Genomic DNA, 16100 nt, shown 5'->3' with positions numbered 1-16100 from the left:
ATTCCTCGCAACACTCTAGGTATGCAAGACCCATTGGAAGGTAGTGAATGGTATCAAGAGACACATAATGATGCCAAGTTGGTACATGCCAATTTTCAGTACTACAACAATATACAAATTAATGTTTGCAAGCAGCCTTCTTATTGGGAGACATTGATCGATGCAATCACCATTACAGGAAAGTGGTTCAAGGCAATGAGCCCTTAATTGTACCATTGTTGGAGGTTGTTTTCAGTAGACAAATCTTGCATCATGTTTTACTTGGAGAGATATTGTTATGTGAAACTACGGGGAAGTCCAACTTTGCACCCAGTGATTAAACTCAGAAGTTTGTGTATGTGCATCTATACAAACTGAGGTTGGTATAACAAGTATCTCTATAGATGAAGGGCATAAAGGTCATGCAGTAGCAATTGGTGAATAAAATGCATAAATCGTTGCAGTGGAGTGAAGCTAAAATTGAAAAGGTTCAATGATAGATTAATAGCTACTGTCTCTATAATGAATTGGCATGTCCCATTTTTCCTGTGACCTCAATGGTCTTTAGGATCATTGGGAACATGGCAGAAATTGCACACATCATTCAAATAGATATACACAATATTAAATTTTGTATATTATAGCCATTCTGCAAAGGGACTGCATTCATAAGAAGCATTAGAAGAGCTGTTACATGTCCAATTGCCTCTCAAAAATATTAACATATTCCAGAACAGCATTTTAAAATATAACAATTGTCAATAACTGCATTCTAATCTAGTTAATAAATGTTTGTTATTATATTTGATGGCTAAAACTTTGCATTTTTTTAACAAGAAGTTGCAACTACTGCTACTTATTACCTCGTCCTCTAAAATGTGAAGCTATAGTCAGCATGCACATTGACATTTTTCACTTCAGTGTTGTAAAGCAATCTAGCTTCTAGCCTAGGCATTACTGTGAATGCTCAAAATTAAGTTGAACATATACAGGTCGCAGACTTCACAAGTCACAGTGTACATAATATGTGTTCTCATTTTCAACGATAACAGCACCATTTTTCTATATTTTTTCCAGACTAGTTTCAGGGTTATTCTACTAGTATGGGCCATAATGTAACAGATGTACCTGTTATCTGACGAATTCTAGGGGCTGAAATATGTTTTATATATATAGAGTAGATAATGAAGCTTTCTAATTGCAGTAAAAAAAATTATCATGTAATATTTGATATTTTATAAATAAAGAGTTGTGGGGCAATAGTCATGGGAACCACTGCTAAGGGTGCGATCCTTGCTTAAATCCTCTCAAAGCAATAACGTGTTTCAAAAATCCAAAGGACACGTGATAGATTGTTGTGTATCTCCAAAGCATTGTGGATTGTGGATAATATCAATATGTAACTGTGTCCTAAATTCACAAACCTTTAATGATGTGTAACAATTATGGATACATTCAATTGCAGACCTTGTTTACATATCTTATGAGTGTGTTCCACGTACGTCCCTGTGTTTACAGATTTATTAATGTGCCTCAACTCTACTCCTCAAATGACGGTAGCCCATAACAGAACCCGTGAGTTGCAACACATTCCATTCTCTTTTCCACCGTTAACTGTTTTCACTTGTTCCATATTTATCACCAGTAAGCCCCCGCGCGCCCCCCCCCCCCAAACTTTCCACTGCTACATATTAGCCCCTCGTTCACCGTTCCCCAACAAAAAAATAACTGCTAAAGTTTTAGTTCTGAATTGGGTTTGTCTGATATGTGAATTTTCTTCTATTCAAATATTTCACAAATGCTAACATTTACTGATTGAAAGGACATGAGAAATTCTCTGAGTTAATAAGTAGCAAAAGTATGAGCTAAAAAGGAAAATCAATATACAGAAACAAAGGAATTATAATGGCATACCTGATGGAATCCAGGCTCCCTGGTAAGAGGAATCCCAAGCTCAGAAATACAAGCATGCAGCCTATCATCGCTGCCATACAACTCTGCATATCGTTCTAAACAAGCATCCTCCATGTTATTCAAAACCTCAGCCAGCGGATAGCTGATGGCAATCCCACCGCCCCCAAACGCCATATTCTGACTGAAATAAGCATTTGCCGAGTGGCTCTCCGAAGGACTCCCTATATAGTGCATCTCAGAGGAGTCATATTTACTCAAAACCTTAATTAGATTATGCACGTTGAAGACAGTATCATCGTCCCCCAAAACAAACCAACGGGCATTCTGCAACCCTAGCTTGAAGGTCTCCTGCACAATTCTGGCAATACGAACACCAGAAGGATGGCCCCTGGGATTTGTGTAGGCAAAACGTGAAATATCATCGGACAACTTGACCGGAGGTAAGGCCTCCGAGGGGTCAGGTTTAAGAGGTTCTTCCAGCCAAACAAACCCACGCATTCGCTGAGGTTCAAACCACAGCTTTACGAATTCCTTGCGTTTGTCCCATAACTGGGCCGATCCAGCGATGCCAAATACAATTTGGTTTAAGCTCAGGTTCGCGGCCTTAAATGGCCTTTTCGATCTATCGGCCGAGTGCATAAACGTCCCGCTCATATTGCCCGTTATAGCCATAGAATCAGGGTTTTGATCCTGCCCTTCTTCTTCGTCATCATTTCCAAAGGGCTCCCAAGGAAAGCCTAAGGGGCTCCCCTGCCACTCTTGCAAATGAGACCGCGCTGGTGAAAATACTACAGAAAGCCAGGTGAAAGTTGCCAAGGCCAGAGCTATTGCCACGATTGCTACGGTGCTGCTTCGATTCTGACGCCATTTCTTGATGCTTCGGTTAATCTTTGGTGTTGCTAACAGACGCTCATGGCCCTGCATTTTTAGATAAGCTAAAGTTCATCTTCTGACGAAAAAGGCACGAGCAGAGACCAATCGGCACTTCCTCATAGATAATTCCACCACTATCCTCCGTGTTGACTCTGTGGCGGCCTTTCCAAAGAGCTGAGATTTTCACAAAGACGAATTATTTTAACGCCAGAAAATCTAACGAATTCCAGGAAATAATACCATCTAGAAAGCGGAGAGATCCTTGGAAACGAAACTAATTAATCTATCCTTCCCAGAAAAACAACATTGACAAACGTTTTATCAAAAATGGCGAGGAAAGGCCCACCTTCCAGAAACAAGAAGGTAGCCTTGGTGATCTTTTTTCAAAATCTTCTTTTATAGTTTCAAGCATGCGTGGTGTACTTGAGTGAACTGACTAGATTCGAACCCGGGTCAACTGAGAATACTTGAACTCCTCTGCTACTCAACTGTAGGTCTCTAGAACCCCGCCCTTGCATTATTTCCAGAATCGCAAATTCAGACGCTAGAAAGCTCCGACATTTGAATCCAGGATTCCAATATTATTTCATTTCTATCCTGCTTCCAAATTTCAAAAATATTCGTTCTGCTTTAAAGCATGAACTGCGTGAAAAAAATCCAAAAACCAGCAGCGTTGGCCTCTCAAAATCCGTCAGAAATTCAATAATTCTGTTTGTAAAACAATATTTTCATAGTTCTGAGTTTGCATTTTGCGTCTTGTGGCATGAGATCAGACAATTAGGTGAATCCCACGGCTGCTTAGCTGTGCACTTTGGGCAAATAAATTTAAGGAGAGATAAATTAGAAAAGTTTTAAATGAATGGTGAAGCGTTTTTTAATTTAATTTAATTGACCTACAAAACGATGATGGGCGTCACATGAAAATGCTTTAAAAAAAGTCGTGCCACCTTGTGGTGTTGTTTTTGTTTTTGGTTTTTATTCGATCGCAAATTTTAACATGATTAAAGATCAGATTCGTTCTCATACGGGGAAAAAAAATGAGGGTGAAATTTGACGTTCTGCCGTGTCCCTCTTCAGATTTTTAAATATCTTCGTTAAACCGGGGAAAGCAAACGGGGTTGAAAAGGGAAAATCATTTGTTGGGTTGCAGTAGTCTTGAAATTTCACCTTCATGCGGGTCCACCAAAGTTTTTTTGAAAGATTTTTTTGGGTCAGTTTTTTCCGTTTTGAGTGTATGTGTTCTTCGGAATTCATTCAGAATTAGAATAGGTTCTCTTTTTCAAGGGGGTTGGTTTTTATTAGGTATTGCGAGTTTATGTCTAATATTCAATTTTGTACTAGGGGAAGATATCTAGTAGTTGTTAGGCTAATTTGGTCCATCCAGAACTTTAAATTTGTATATCAACATTTGTAAATTTTCTTGTTGAACTTCTATTGAAGAGCTTAAGGCTAAGGTTTAGGATTTCCACATTTATAGAACTTTCTAAAGAAGTTGTCGAGTGTGAAATGGTCGAAAAGTGTCATTTCAAAACATTTGCTCGGAACCTATTGTATTTAGCCTCAATAGATGCTCACCAATGAAATAGTACTTTTGGCACAAATGGATCAATCAGCAACCAAGAAAGCAAAAATGATCAACTATTGGTACATGTGTGATCGGCTATTAGTACATTTGTGATTGGTTATTAGTACATGTGTTATCATTTTTTGGGGTTTTCTAAAAGCAATAATTGGGGGGATCTATAACGATATTGTATCGGTTGTTGGACCCCTCGGTGGTTACTAGGTCTCTTCCCCTATATCATTTTTATTTATTTATTTTTTTAAATTATTTATTTATTTTTAGTACAAAGTGGACAAGTTCACATATATTATATTATACAAGAGTGGAACATAATACCTCCTAAGCGGAGAGTGCCTTGATTCACTGCATCATTATTAGTAGCACTTGCACCATAAGAGGTGCAAGGGAACAATCAATCGGCAACTTTGGATGTGATGATTTTGATAATGATTTACTTATTAGAGAAGCCAATAATAAATGCAAACCCTTACTATAGAAAAGTCATGGTTTATATTAGGCATTCTATGGAACAACATCATGTATGTTGATGTAGTCAATGGTATTGTGCAATGAGCGTGACATATAGCAGATACTTTCTTCAAACTAGGTGTTGTAGAGAATTGGAGACCTACTAAAAGAGCTCAAGAATACGTAGACTCATTGCAGCCTCATTTTTTGAAAGATGTCCCAAAGAACATGAGTTATCCAGGTGTTGTACTAGTGTCTTCTAGTTCATCAATGTCTAGTGCTAATTTTTCATTCAAAATATCTACAGTTTAAGCTTTGTTCTCGTCTATGCCTATATATTATAAGAAGTCTGTAGTTTCTTAAAGTTCTATGCACTTAGCATAGAGGAAATAAACTTTCACCCACTATTGGTAGTCATGTCAAGGTATCTGTGATGCAGATTATGGAGGACGTACTCTATGTTATATTTCAGTATGTATTCCAATATAAAATATATATGTAAGTAGCTATTTATGGATTTGATTGTGTTATAGTCTTTTCATCGACATTTCAAATCACACTCCATAGTCCATCATTGGGATGTTAGATAGCTAAGAAAAAAAATATCATTAATTAATAAAATATGGAGTCTAGAATATCCCTAGATTTGGTATCCAAACAACACAGTGATCTTCTAATTCCAAACCACTCAAATTCAATATACAAATGGGATAGGTGAATTTTTTGAGATGGAGATTGTTTAACCAATATTTCAAATAAGATGGACTTCATCTCATGGAAATTTAGGATTTCTCAATACCCACCAATAATATATCAAACTCTGTGGATTATGCACATATGGAACAACATTCCTACCCACCAATTATTTACATCTGTAGAAGTTGATGAAAGATCAACCCCACAACTCTCAAGAATCATCTCCATTCTCCATGCAAACACTTATCACAGAAGAGAGAAGCAAAAGGCTATGGAGGTTGGAATTGCCAAATCCATAGTGAGACATTCTTGATGAGAAAAAAGAGATATTGCTATTATCAAAACTGAATTGGTTATAATTACAAAGAGAGATCGTCCTTATAAAGGAGATTGAAACCCTAAAAAGGTAACCTAGGTTGTATTATAATAATTAATAAAAGAATTAATTATTAGATGCCTCAAGTTCAGTTTAAGCAAACCAGAGTTAATTAGAAAATATCTAATTATTCTAATACCCCCCTTAAGATAAACTTAAGGAGTAGCTAAAAACCTAGAAACTACTAAATAAAGTAGATTTGGGTCCCAACAGACAAGGCCTGACGAGGTACCCAAGCATAACCAAATCTCTGAAAAGAGGAAAAAATAGAGAAAACCACATGGGAAAAACCCTACTCCAAAAAGAGATGGAAAACATGTTGAAAGAAACTAATGAAGGACTAAAGACGCCTCCAAACTAGGGAATGTCCCAGAAGATAGGAACAAAAGATGATCATGAAGAACATCACTGAAGCATGTAGAAGTTGCAAAGCTCTATCAAACGTAATTGTTGATCTGAAGAACCTCCATTGAAATATAAGTTGACCAGGTAGAGAAGACTATAATCTACATTGAATTAGGAGGTACACAAAGGCAAACAACTAAACTTGAAGGTACAAATGACATTAAACACCAAAGCCTGAAGAGCTGATCAATCAAACCAAGGAAGCATGTGAAACAACAAAAGAACCCCCCCCCCCCCCAATGAAGACAAGGGTGAGGTGACAAGCAACTGGAAAAATGGGCCAAAAGAATTGCATGTCAAGGAACCACAATCAAGATGCACAAAAGAGTACATATGTGTGTACTAAGGTTATCAGTCTCAGATATGACATGAGGCTAATGTCACAGAAGGGACACTCATTGGACAAAGGAAGATGGCAAACAAAGACAAAATATCAACCCTCCATGGCACTTTAGTCATGAGTAGTGCATGTACAATAAGACACAAGACATAATGAATCCCAAGAATATAATAATCGGCATGAGTGTCCTTAGATGACACTGCTCGAATCAAAAGGCAAAACAAGGCAAAACTACTGAAACAAAAATAAAGGTGCAGTATGGCACTTTATCTTAGTGCATTTGTAAGAATGCATACAAATGATGTATGAATAGACCAAAAGAGACATAAGACTAATACAATAGATAGTACAAGTCATGACGAATCATCTAAAGCAACAGAATTGATCCTCGAACCTAAAACAAACAAGATATCCACCAGAATGCAAAAAATATAAAAGACTAAATAGAATGTGCCTAGAGTAGAACTTGGAAAATTAACTAACATCACTAAAAAGATCTTAGGAAGAGCTTTCTAGTGATATAAATAATTTCCAAATTCGGAGATCGGATGCTCAAGATATGCCTCCGAGAGTGCAAAACTATACCCTTGACTTTGACAACATTAAAAGCCATTTAAAAGCATCAAAACTGAAAAACACCTATACCATTGTGACAAGCTCAAAACCAACTATCTGACAATATCTCATTTGCAAAAAATGGAGTCTGTATGCCTAAGATATGAGCAAAAATGCAAAGGTAGGTCCAAACAAAGCCTAAGAAGGTGACAAGATTGTTGCTGCAATGTTGTCATCAGCAAGTAATGAGCATAAATTTGATAGTCAAATGGTCATCAAGGCAAAAAATGCCTTAAAATGACCCCTACTGGAAAAAAATCCAGTTGTTGAAAACAAGACAAAGTATGAAAAACAATGTCCTCGGTAAAAGAGTCGATGCCAAATGAAAAATCTGGTGGCCAAGAAAAGTACGCCATGTGTTTAAAAATAAAACACGAGTTCATTGGTGCAACAACAAAAAAATTACCCACCATTAATGCATGAAATAGTTGAATTTTTGGAAACTCTCAATCAAAAAAGAGCATGGCTATTCCAAAATCATGAGTTTGGAGTTAATGTGAGCCCAATGAACATCCTTCAATCATGGGCGTAGATAGAGGTACATGGATTTTCCAAGGGAGCACAACCCTTACACGTCGTAAGGGGCTGGGGCCTCCCACTTATCAATTATATACGACATAACATGCCCCTTGCCCTTATTACTGCTAGAGGACCCCTTAATCTCCAAAAACAAGGCGCTGAACATTCCAAAAACCATGGCTCCACCATTAGTGTTAAATACCATCGATAAAGATGCCTTTAAATCCATTCAGAAAATGTTGAAGAGTCCAAATTGATGGGCAAGCCAGGGAGTCTGACGTGGCCTTGCATGGACCATTTTACTGGAGGTCAGAGTGGACAAATCCCCCAAGAATAACAACAAAGGAGATTCCACATCCTCATTAGGAGCAAAATTTGAACATATCTCAACAACAAAAGGTAGAAGGGGTCTAAGAAAGTTAGCTCCACTCCTTCCACTCTTTGATTTGGCTACCATACCAACATTAGAGCATAAAGCCAAGGTCAGCTTCCAAAGTAGCATGCAAGTTGGGATGGCAGTGAGATACACCTCACTAAATAAGGGCTACTAATTTCAAAAAAACATAAATGCATGGGAGTGATTGGTGGTTTGATGTTGAAGTTGACTAAGTGTGGAGCCCAAGTCCCATACAAATAAGACAAAAACAACTCCAAAAAAAGTCTTCCACGTATCGCAGAACTATAAATGCACAATCAAAAAGGGAGTCACTCCACCACTTTCTTCTATGCATGGTGTGAGGTGTTTCTAAAGGCCCAATAATTAATGGCCCTGACACAATAGATGGTGTGAAAACCAAGTTGAGTGGTCAATCAAGTCCACGTAAGCTTACAAGCAAAAATTTGCGTCCAAAAATTGGGGTCGATTTGCTCTGCAATCTCCAACACACAAGACACTTTACCCAGCAAAAAAGTAGCTCCTTCCTCTAAAATGCGAGCATTGGCATCACATGGAGAGAAAGAAAGAATGACTACTCCAAAAGGCAACCAAAAAGTATCAAATCCTTCACTACAACTCACCTCCTCATCACCAAAAATGTAATCTTTGCCTAATAAAAAGGCAACCCAAACACAAAAATAAATGGTGTGAGCATATGAAGATGGCAGCAAGCTGAGGAGCTTGTCCCAATGCATGCACTCTACATTGACTGATGGAGTTGGCCCATGAAAGAAGTGTTAACACACTCCACCCAAAAATCACAATAGAGCATTATGCAGGAGACCATCACCGAAAAGCAATACGTGTGGGTTCCAAGGTGAGGGTCAGGCTTGAGGAAAGGATGACCATGTAGAGGTGGGCTACGAAGCACAAAACATTGACCATATATGGTAATGAACAAAGTCATTTATATGGAGAAGTTGGCTAAAAGAAATGTTTGGCCAAAGCATGTACACCATCCAAAAAATAGAGGCACCGTTCCCATGAAAGGACAAGCCAAGGAGGGAAAAGGAGGGCACAGCCCCCAAAAGACCCCCCCAAAAAAAAACTTTTGAAAAAACATTTCTCCTTCAACGCTTCCAAATATATTTATTTTATAAAAAAGTTAATAATTATCGCCTCAATTTGTATGCCCAGGGCAAAATGATCTGGATGCAAAAAAAAATTTGCCTCAAATTTCAATAACATCCAAATAGGATGTATATTATATGGAAATGGGGGTTTTCGAGTGCTCTAAGCTCAACGATGATGTCCATTTTTGCTCAAAGTTCCTCAAAAATCAGTGACCCCCCAGATCCAATTAAAAAAATGCTAAAAGCTCATATCTGAAAATCGATGCCAAATCTCTCATGAACAAAACAAGGGCATGAAGATCTAAAGCTCTGATACCATGTAGAAGTTGATGAAAGATCAACCCCATACCTCTCAAGAATCACTTGCATGCAAACACCTATCATAGAAAAGAGAAGCAAAAGGCTATGGAGGCTGGAATTGCTAAATCCATAGATGAGACATTCTTGATGAGCAAAAAGAGAGATTGCTATTATCAAAAGTGAATTGGTTATAATTACAAAGAGAGATCATCCTTATAAACGAGATCAAAACCCTAAAAAGGTCTAACCTGAGTTGCATTATAATAATTAATAAAAAAATTAATTATTAGATGCCTAAAGTTTAGCTTAAGAAAATTAGAGTTAATTAGAAAATATCTAATTACTTTAACATCTGCATGTAGATACTTGTATATGTTTGAATTTTTTGACAACATTTTTAACAATATACGGTGCATAACATTCATCTCAATGCTTTGAACCTAGAAATCATGGTACTACTATTTCCAAGCACAATTATGCAGCTTCCTCATTCCACAATGTTGTGCTAAAGCTCCTTAGAATTCTAGTTTAATTAATAATCTAGGATGCAATGCCTTGAAGTGAGTGGGTTAACCCCTGTGCCAAGGTGGACGCCAATTAAATGCATAGGTGGAACAAACCTACAATACTTTACATGACCAATAATACAATAGTACAAGGGTTCTTAGATGATAATTAATTCAATGGATATTTTTACCTTTATCATTACAGTGAACATTTGCATGAACAAGTTGCTTCTCAATAAGGATTTATTTCTGACTTGTCTCTTGTAAACAATCAACTTACTCATTAGAAAATAATTTCTCAAGTTATAGATCTAGATGAATGGTTCATTAATCTGCAGATATTTCCCAACCACATTCATGCATGGCTATCTTGAAATATTTGTTGTCCATGACATCACAATTTGTATGGGTAATTTCCAAGCACATTGTGCACATATCTAATGCTTCCACATTTAGCATACATAGTGACCATCATTTCCTATAGGCACATATGATTTGAAATAATATCTCAAAATTTGTGCATGGGCTTATGAGAAAACATTTGAAGAACACTTCATGAATGCGTAGAATGATGCAACAACAACTTTTAGAAAGACAAAATGCTATTGTATATTTTAATCATCTTGCAATCTACCTTGGCTTTGGCATCATGAATTACAATTTGACTATAATTCCCTGCAAGCATGAGTGTGTCCAAAACTTTAGAGAAGGAACCTAGATTGAAGTATGCAATCATCAAAGGATGACTCATTCCTCCTAATGAGCCCTGCAGTATAAAACTCAACTTACTATTTCTCCATGGAACTCTCTTCTCATTAGCATTCAAAGCATGAATAACATTTAATGGGGAAAAAATGACTAGTTAATGGTAGATCTTTTGTTGAGACTAAGTCCTCCATTTTTACTCTTTCTTATATCCTCATTGGTTGTAAGATCAATAAGATTAAGTAACCCAACAACATTTCCACAAGTTACCCAAATGATAAGAACTGCATGGCTTTGACATGACACATGATTTAAAGGCCTAACCTATGCTCCCATGTTCTGAAAACATGTATGCCATGGCATTGGAGACCTCAATTCTTTGAGGTTGTCCATTTTTTTCAGCCTCATTCCAATATTAATATATACGTGTGCAAACTAAATAAAATGATCATAAAGGTGTGGATTTTAATAGCCTTACATTTACAATTTCATTTGCCTCCAAAAAGTTAAACTCCTTCAAAGACCATTTTGGTTCAAGTAGTGAGATGATGGAAAGAGTCATAGAAAAGAATGCACATAGATATCCTCTTACATATATGCAAGGCTAACACAAGTGCTCAACACACTAGAAAGAGTAAACCAAACTTTCACTATCTTGCATCTTCTTGAGATTAACCTATAATTATTGTATTCGATGAGACAATTTGAGCCTCGTCCATTTTGTCAAACATTTTTTGTACATCCTCAATCTCATTGCATTATGAAAACATGTCTCTAAGGAAACTCTTCATGAAAATATTAAACTCAACAAGACTATATTTCCTAATGATGAAATAATGAATTTACATTCCCTAACTTAGAGTTGAAGTGTACACACACACATGAATCGGAGTTGTAAATATGAATGCGTCTATTATCACTCCTCTTTATTGTATTTTCTAGTTGTAACAAGTAATCGAAACATATTTGCATTGAAGCTCATGGCCTTTTTCACTTCTCAAACACTACTCAACATATTGTTTCAATATTACTTCCTTTGTCAACAGTCCTCAACTTTTGTGACAATCCACACACAATCTTAAATATATGGTTCTTCCCAACTAGAATTGTTAGGGTTAAGTCAACATTCATGCTTTAGTAATCATTAAATGTTTGATCCTTTGGACACCACCCAATGGAATTCTCTATGCACTTTTCCCCAGTGCACATGAAGTTCACATTTCCTTACACAATTTTACATGAGAAAGGCTGATTGATTTTGGGGTCATCGTGATATCGTCATAGAGATGGTTCATTGATTTTCCTTACCGCACAAATGCATGTGCACTCACTGCTCAAGTTATGCACCTAACCTTGCATCATTTCTTCTATGTTGTATGTATCATACCTCACTCTTTTCATAACATTATGTCATTATTCTCTTTATTGTATGCAATCAATCTTTGTTTATGTAAATATGAAAAAAAAAACATATTTTGAGAGATCTCAACTTTCCCAAATTTGGAACTATTGACTTATTACTAGTCAAATGGAATTATGCAACTACTTAACTAGAATCAATACCAAGAATGGTGCAAACATTCTTAGTTTGATTTCCCCTCTTACAATCAACAAAACTTTAAAAGGCATATACCAACATCACATAATTAACACCAAAAAGATAATCATGACCGTCAAATTATACATGTATATCTATCAAAAAGTTTCATTCTTTAAAGAATATGTGATTTTGCTTATCTACTTATGGTTTCAATAATACTCTTTGCAATGAAGCTAGCTATCAAGTTTTGAAGGGACCTTGGAACCCTATACAAACCAAATTCATAAAGAAAATCTTGAAGTAAATGGGAAAGGGAAAGCACTCAAAAGAAAATAGACTATTGTGAAAGTTCACTTCTTTGTAACATCCAACAAACTATGAACTTCGTTGAAAAGCATTGAACCATATATGTATACTTTGATGGCATTAGATTCATGAGAAAAGCTTGTAGAATGCATACTTAAATTCTAATACATTTCCCATGTTGTAGTAGTTGTCATAAATTAACTCCTGTGAGAGATCGTAACATTTTTCCATTTTTTCACATGTAACATGGAATTGGTGCAATGCTTCTCCTATAGTGGTGATTTCAATGTGTTGTACATTATTTGCATTCTCACTTATTTAGATGACATTGTCACACACACACAATTTATTTAATACAAATCTATTTTATTTATTATTTTACAAAATTAGGAATCTTATTATAATTGATTTTAATTTTGGTATTTTTATTTAATAAAACATAACTAAATTTACTTATTATTTTAATTAATAAAAATTAGATAACAAGATTTTGTAGATTTTATTCACATAAAGTTTTTAAATTATATATTTTTTCAATTCATAGAATTTTTTTTTATAAAATTCATAAAAGGCTGAAGCCCTATAGATTATAATATAATATTCAATAAAATTACAAAGTCTATATTCAAACAGGCACTGGTAGGGAAGAATAGAGAAAGAAAACCTCCAGTCTTTCTTGGAACCCAAGGTCCTATACTATACAAAGAATAAAGGGGGCATACCCTAGTTGCTCTACCTACTTGAGAGGTTGTCCATTCTTACAAATACTCAAATAGGACATCTTTACAAAGAATTTCCTTTATATTAGAATCCTTATGTTCTTATTTGTACATTTTACATCCTTTGCTTGTTATAATTCATTAAATTGGTGTTGCTTTTCCCTTTATTCGATATGAATCTGGTATGTAGCATTGTCCATGTGCAAATTATGCTTATAGTCCTTCCTCATCTCGTAGAGTTAGAAATCTACAAAGTTAACATCTTTCTTGGCCTAGATCTTTGTTAGTATCTTTCAAATCAAGGGAGAAAATAAACAAGTAAAATATTCCTCTAATCATATATGATTTTGACCATATGAGAAATAGAGATTTTAACAACTTGAGTTAATTGTTGTTAGATTGAGAATTTCATTAGCCTTGTTTTAAGTCTTGGGGATCTTAATGATTTGAAAATTGAAGATATTCTATTTGGTTATATTTATTAGTTCGATCTTTGAAATTGTACATTAAAATACACATTTTCAGTGCCTATGAGTCTTACATTAATGTAGTGTCTTGGTTATTAATTTTTTAACTAAGATCTTACTTAGTTTGCATTATTTGATTATGCTTGACTTGGTCATCTCTCTATGTTTTCCAAAGGAGTTGAAGGAGTATCAAGCTATTTAGGGATAATAAAAACCAAATTCATAGCTACCCCTTATCTAGACTTTGTATGGAAGGTGATGTGTAAACACAACCTATGTGTTGAGCTTTGATCGAGAATTCATATGTATTGATGCTTAACTTGTAATTTTCCTTAGGCTAAATTTATTTTGATTTCCTAATTTGTGGTTTCTTTATTTGAATAAGGATAGGTGGTGTTGATTATTATCTAGGATTGTCACTCTTTCCGTTTTTCATACATTTAAGTATATTATGAGTTTGAGAATTATGTTCAAAAAATTTAACATAGATATCTTCAACATCTTCTCCCATATTTGCTAAGGTACCTGCTTCTTTGTTCCCTTCCTTGGATATATCTTGGATTTTGGTATTTTCAAATTGGTCTAAAAGGGGAAGAGTGTCTTCAATTTTGGAGTTTATTTTCTGGTTAGGGGTATTGTCCATTTTTAGTGCATTCAAGATAATTTGTGAATCTCCTTCAATTATGGCTTTTTTGATACCTAATTTTAGGCATATCTTGAGTCTCCCTATTAGTACTTCAAGTTCTGATATGTGATTAGTTTGGATTCCTGGTGGTTTTTCTCATTTGGCTAACCAAACATTGTTGTATGAGTGGATGATACACCCTAGTCCAACCTTGCCTAGATTTCCTCTAAATGCTCCATCAAAATTCAATTTGGTCTATCCTCTTAGTGGGAGTTCCCATTTACAATTTTCCCTTGCTTCTTTATTTGCCTTTCTATAGGTCATTGGTGGGTTAATTAGTTTTCTCCAATTTCTCTTCATATCGACATCTCAGTCTATGAATGACTCCTCTCCTTTCATTGTGTTTCTCAAGTGATTGTTTATTACTTTTGTTATGCTTTCTTCTACTTTATTAAAAAAAAGGCATTTGGCATCTTTTCATTTGTGAAGATGCATTTGTTTCTTTCTTTCCATATTTCCCATAATAGAATTGATGGAGCTGTTTTCCATAAATTGTCATATGTCATTGAGTTTCTACCTTTTGGCTAGTTTTTTAAGTTGTCATTTAACTCTTTGGTAAGTACAACTATCCAATTTAATTTCTTGTGAAGCCATTGCCATCCTTTTTGGGCAAAGATGCATTGGTATAATAAATTCTATGTTGTTTTCGAGTTATTTTTGCATAGTGGACACCATGATGGACCTTTAAAACCTATTTTAGTGAACCTAGTTGCTATTAGTATTTGATTTTGAATTGTTGCCCATAGGAAGATGCCTACTTTTGGGAGGCATGTTGGGTCCCAACAAAGGTTTAGAGGTATATCTATATTATCCCATCTTTTTGAATTGGTGATTAGTTCATATCCTTTCTTAACATTATATTTCTCATTGTTAGAGGCCCCCCATATTATTTTATCCTTTCTTCCTTTGAGGCTTAATGGCCTTTGACTCAGGAATTGTTCAAAGGCTTGTTTTTCTTGATTCGTTAAAGTAGTTTCTTTGGTTGATTTCCATTTCCAATATGTTTTTCCATTATTATTGATCATTTTCATGTAATCCTTAATATGTTTCCCCCATTGTTCAATTAGACAGTTTTTTATGTTTGTTGGAAGGTTGTAGTTATCTGGTGGTGGTAACCCATCCCATGAATCTTCCCACAATAAGGCTTCTTCCCCTTCTCCTACATCCCATGTAAGGCTTTTAGTTATGATAGAATGATATTGTATTATGAAATCCTAAATTTGTGATGATAGAACGATATTGTATTATGAAATCCTAAATTTGCGAGCCTTTAGGGGGTTTGCGAGTTCTTAAGAGTGATATTGATCTAAACTATCTAGATATTTTTGGTATAGAATTTTGGCCCATTTAGTATCCTTTTCTTGATACATTCTCCATACAAGCTTTTCTCCTAGAACTTCAATTTGGCACTTATGATTTTTTTATGCCAAACCTGCCTAGTTCCTTAGATCTGCATATGTTGTCCCATTTGATTATAGCTAATTTTTTATTTTCCCTGATCTCACTACAAACAAAGTTTTAGAATTTTCTTTCTAGTTTCTTTTGTACTCCTATAGGTAGTGGTAAGCATGACATTTGATATATGGGTATTGTAGATAATATTGATTCAATTTT

At 35.4% G+C, this 16100-nt stretch overlaps 1 protein-coding gene across 1 annotated transcript in view; it reads right to left on the bottom strand.

The window, feature by feature from the left end:
- Nucleotides 1-3656, bottom strand: part of LOC149573236 (uncharacterized) — a 32416-nt gene extending 28760 nt beyond the window's left edge. Inside the window, exons 1-2 of the mRNA XM_089814430.1 lie at nt 3113-3656; nt 1894-2940 (exon numbers count right to left, since the gene is read on the bottom strand). Coding sequence (XP_089670556.1) covers nt 1894-2817 — 924 coding nt within the window. The 5' untranslated portion in view covers nt 2818-2940; nt 3113-3656. The remainder of the gene's footprint in view (nt 1-1893; nt 2941-3112) is intronic.
- Nucleotides 3657-16100: the final 12444 nt, after the last annotated feature.

This window comes from Cupressus sempervirens, chromosome 2, assembly GCF_028749045.1.
Source record: "Cupressus sempervirens isolate cs-2001-9-10 chromosome 2, ASM2874904v1, whole genome shotgun sequence".
Lineage (NCBI taxonomy): Eukaryota > Viridiplantae > Streptophyta > Pinopsida > Cupressales > Cupressaceae > Cupressus > Cupressus sempervirens.
This window is presented reverse-complemented; position numbering and strand designations above follow the sequence as displayed.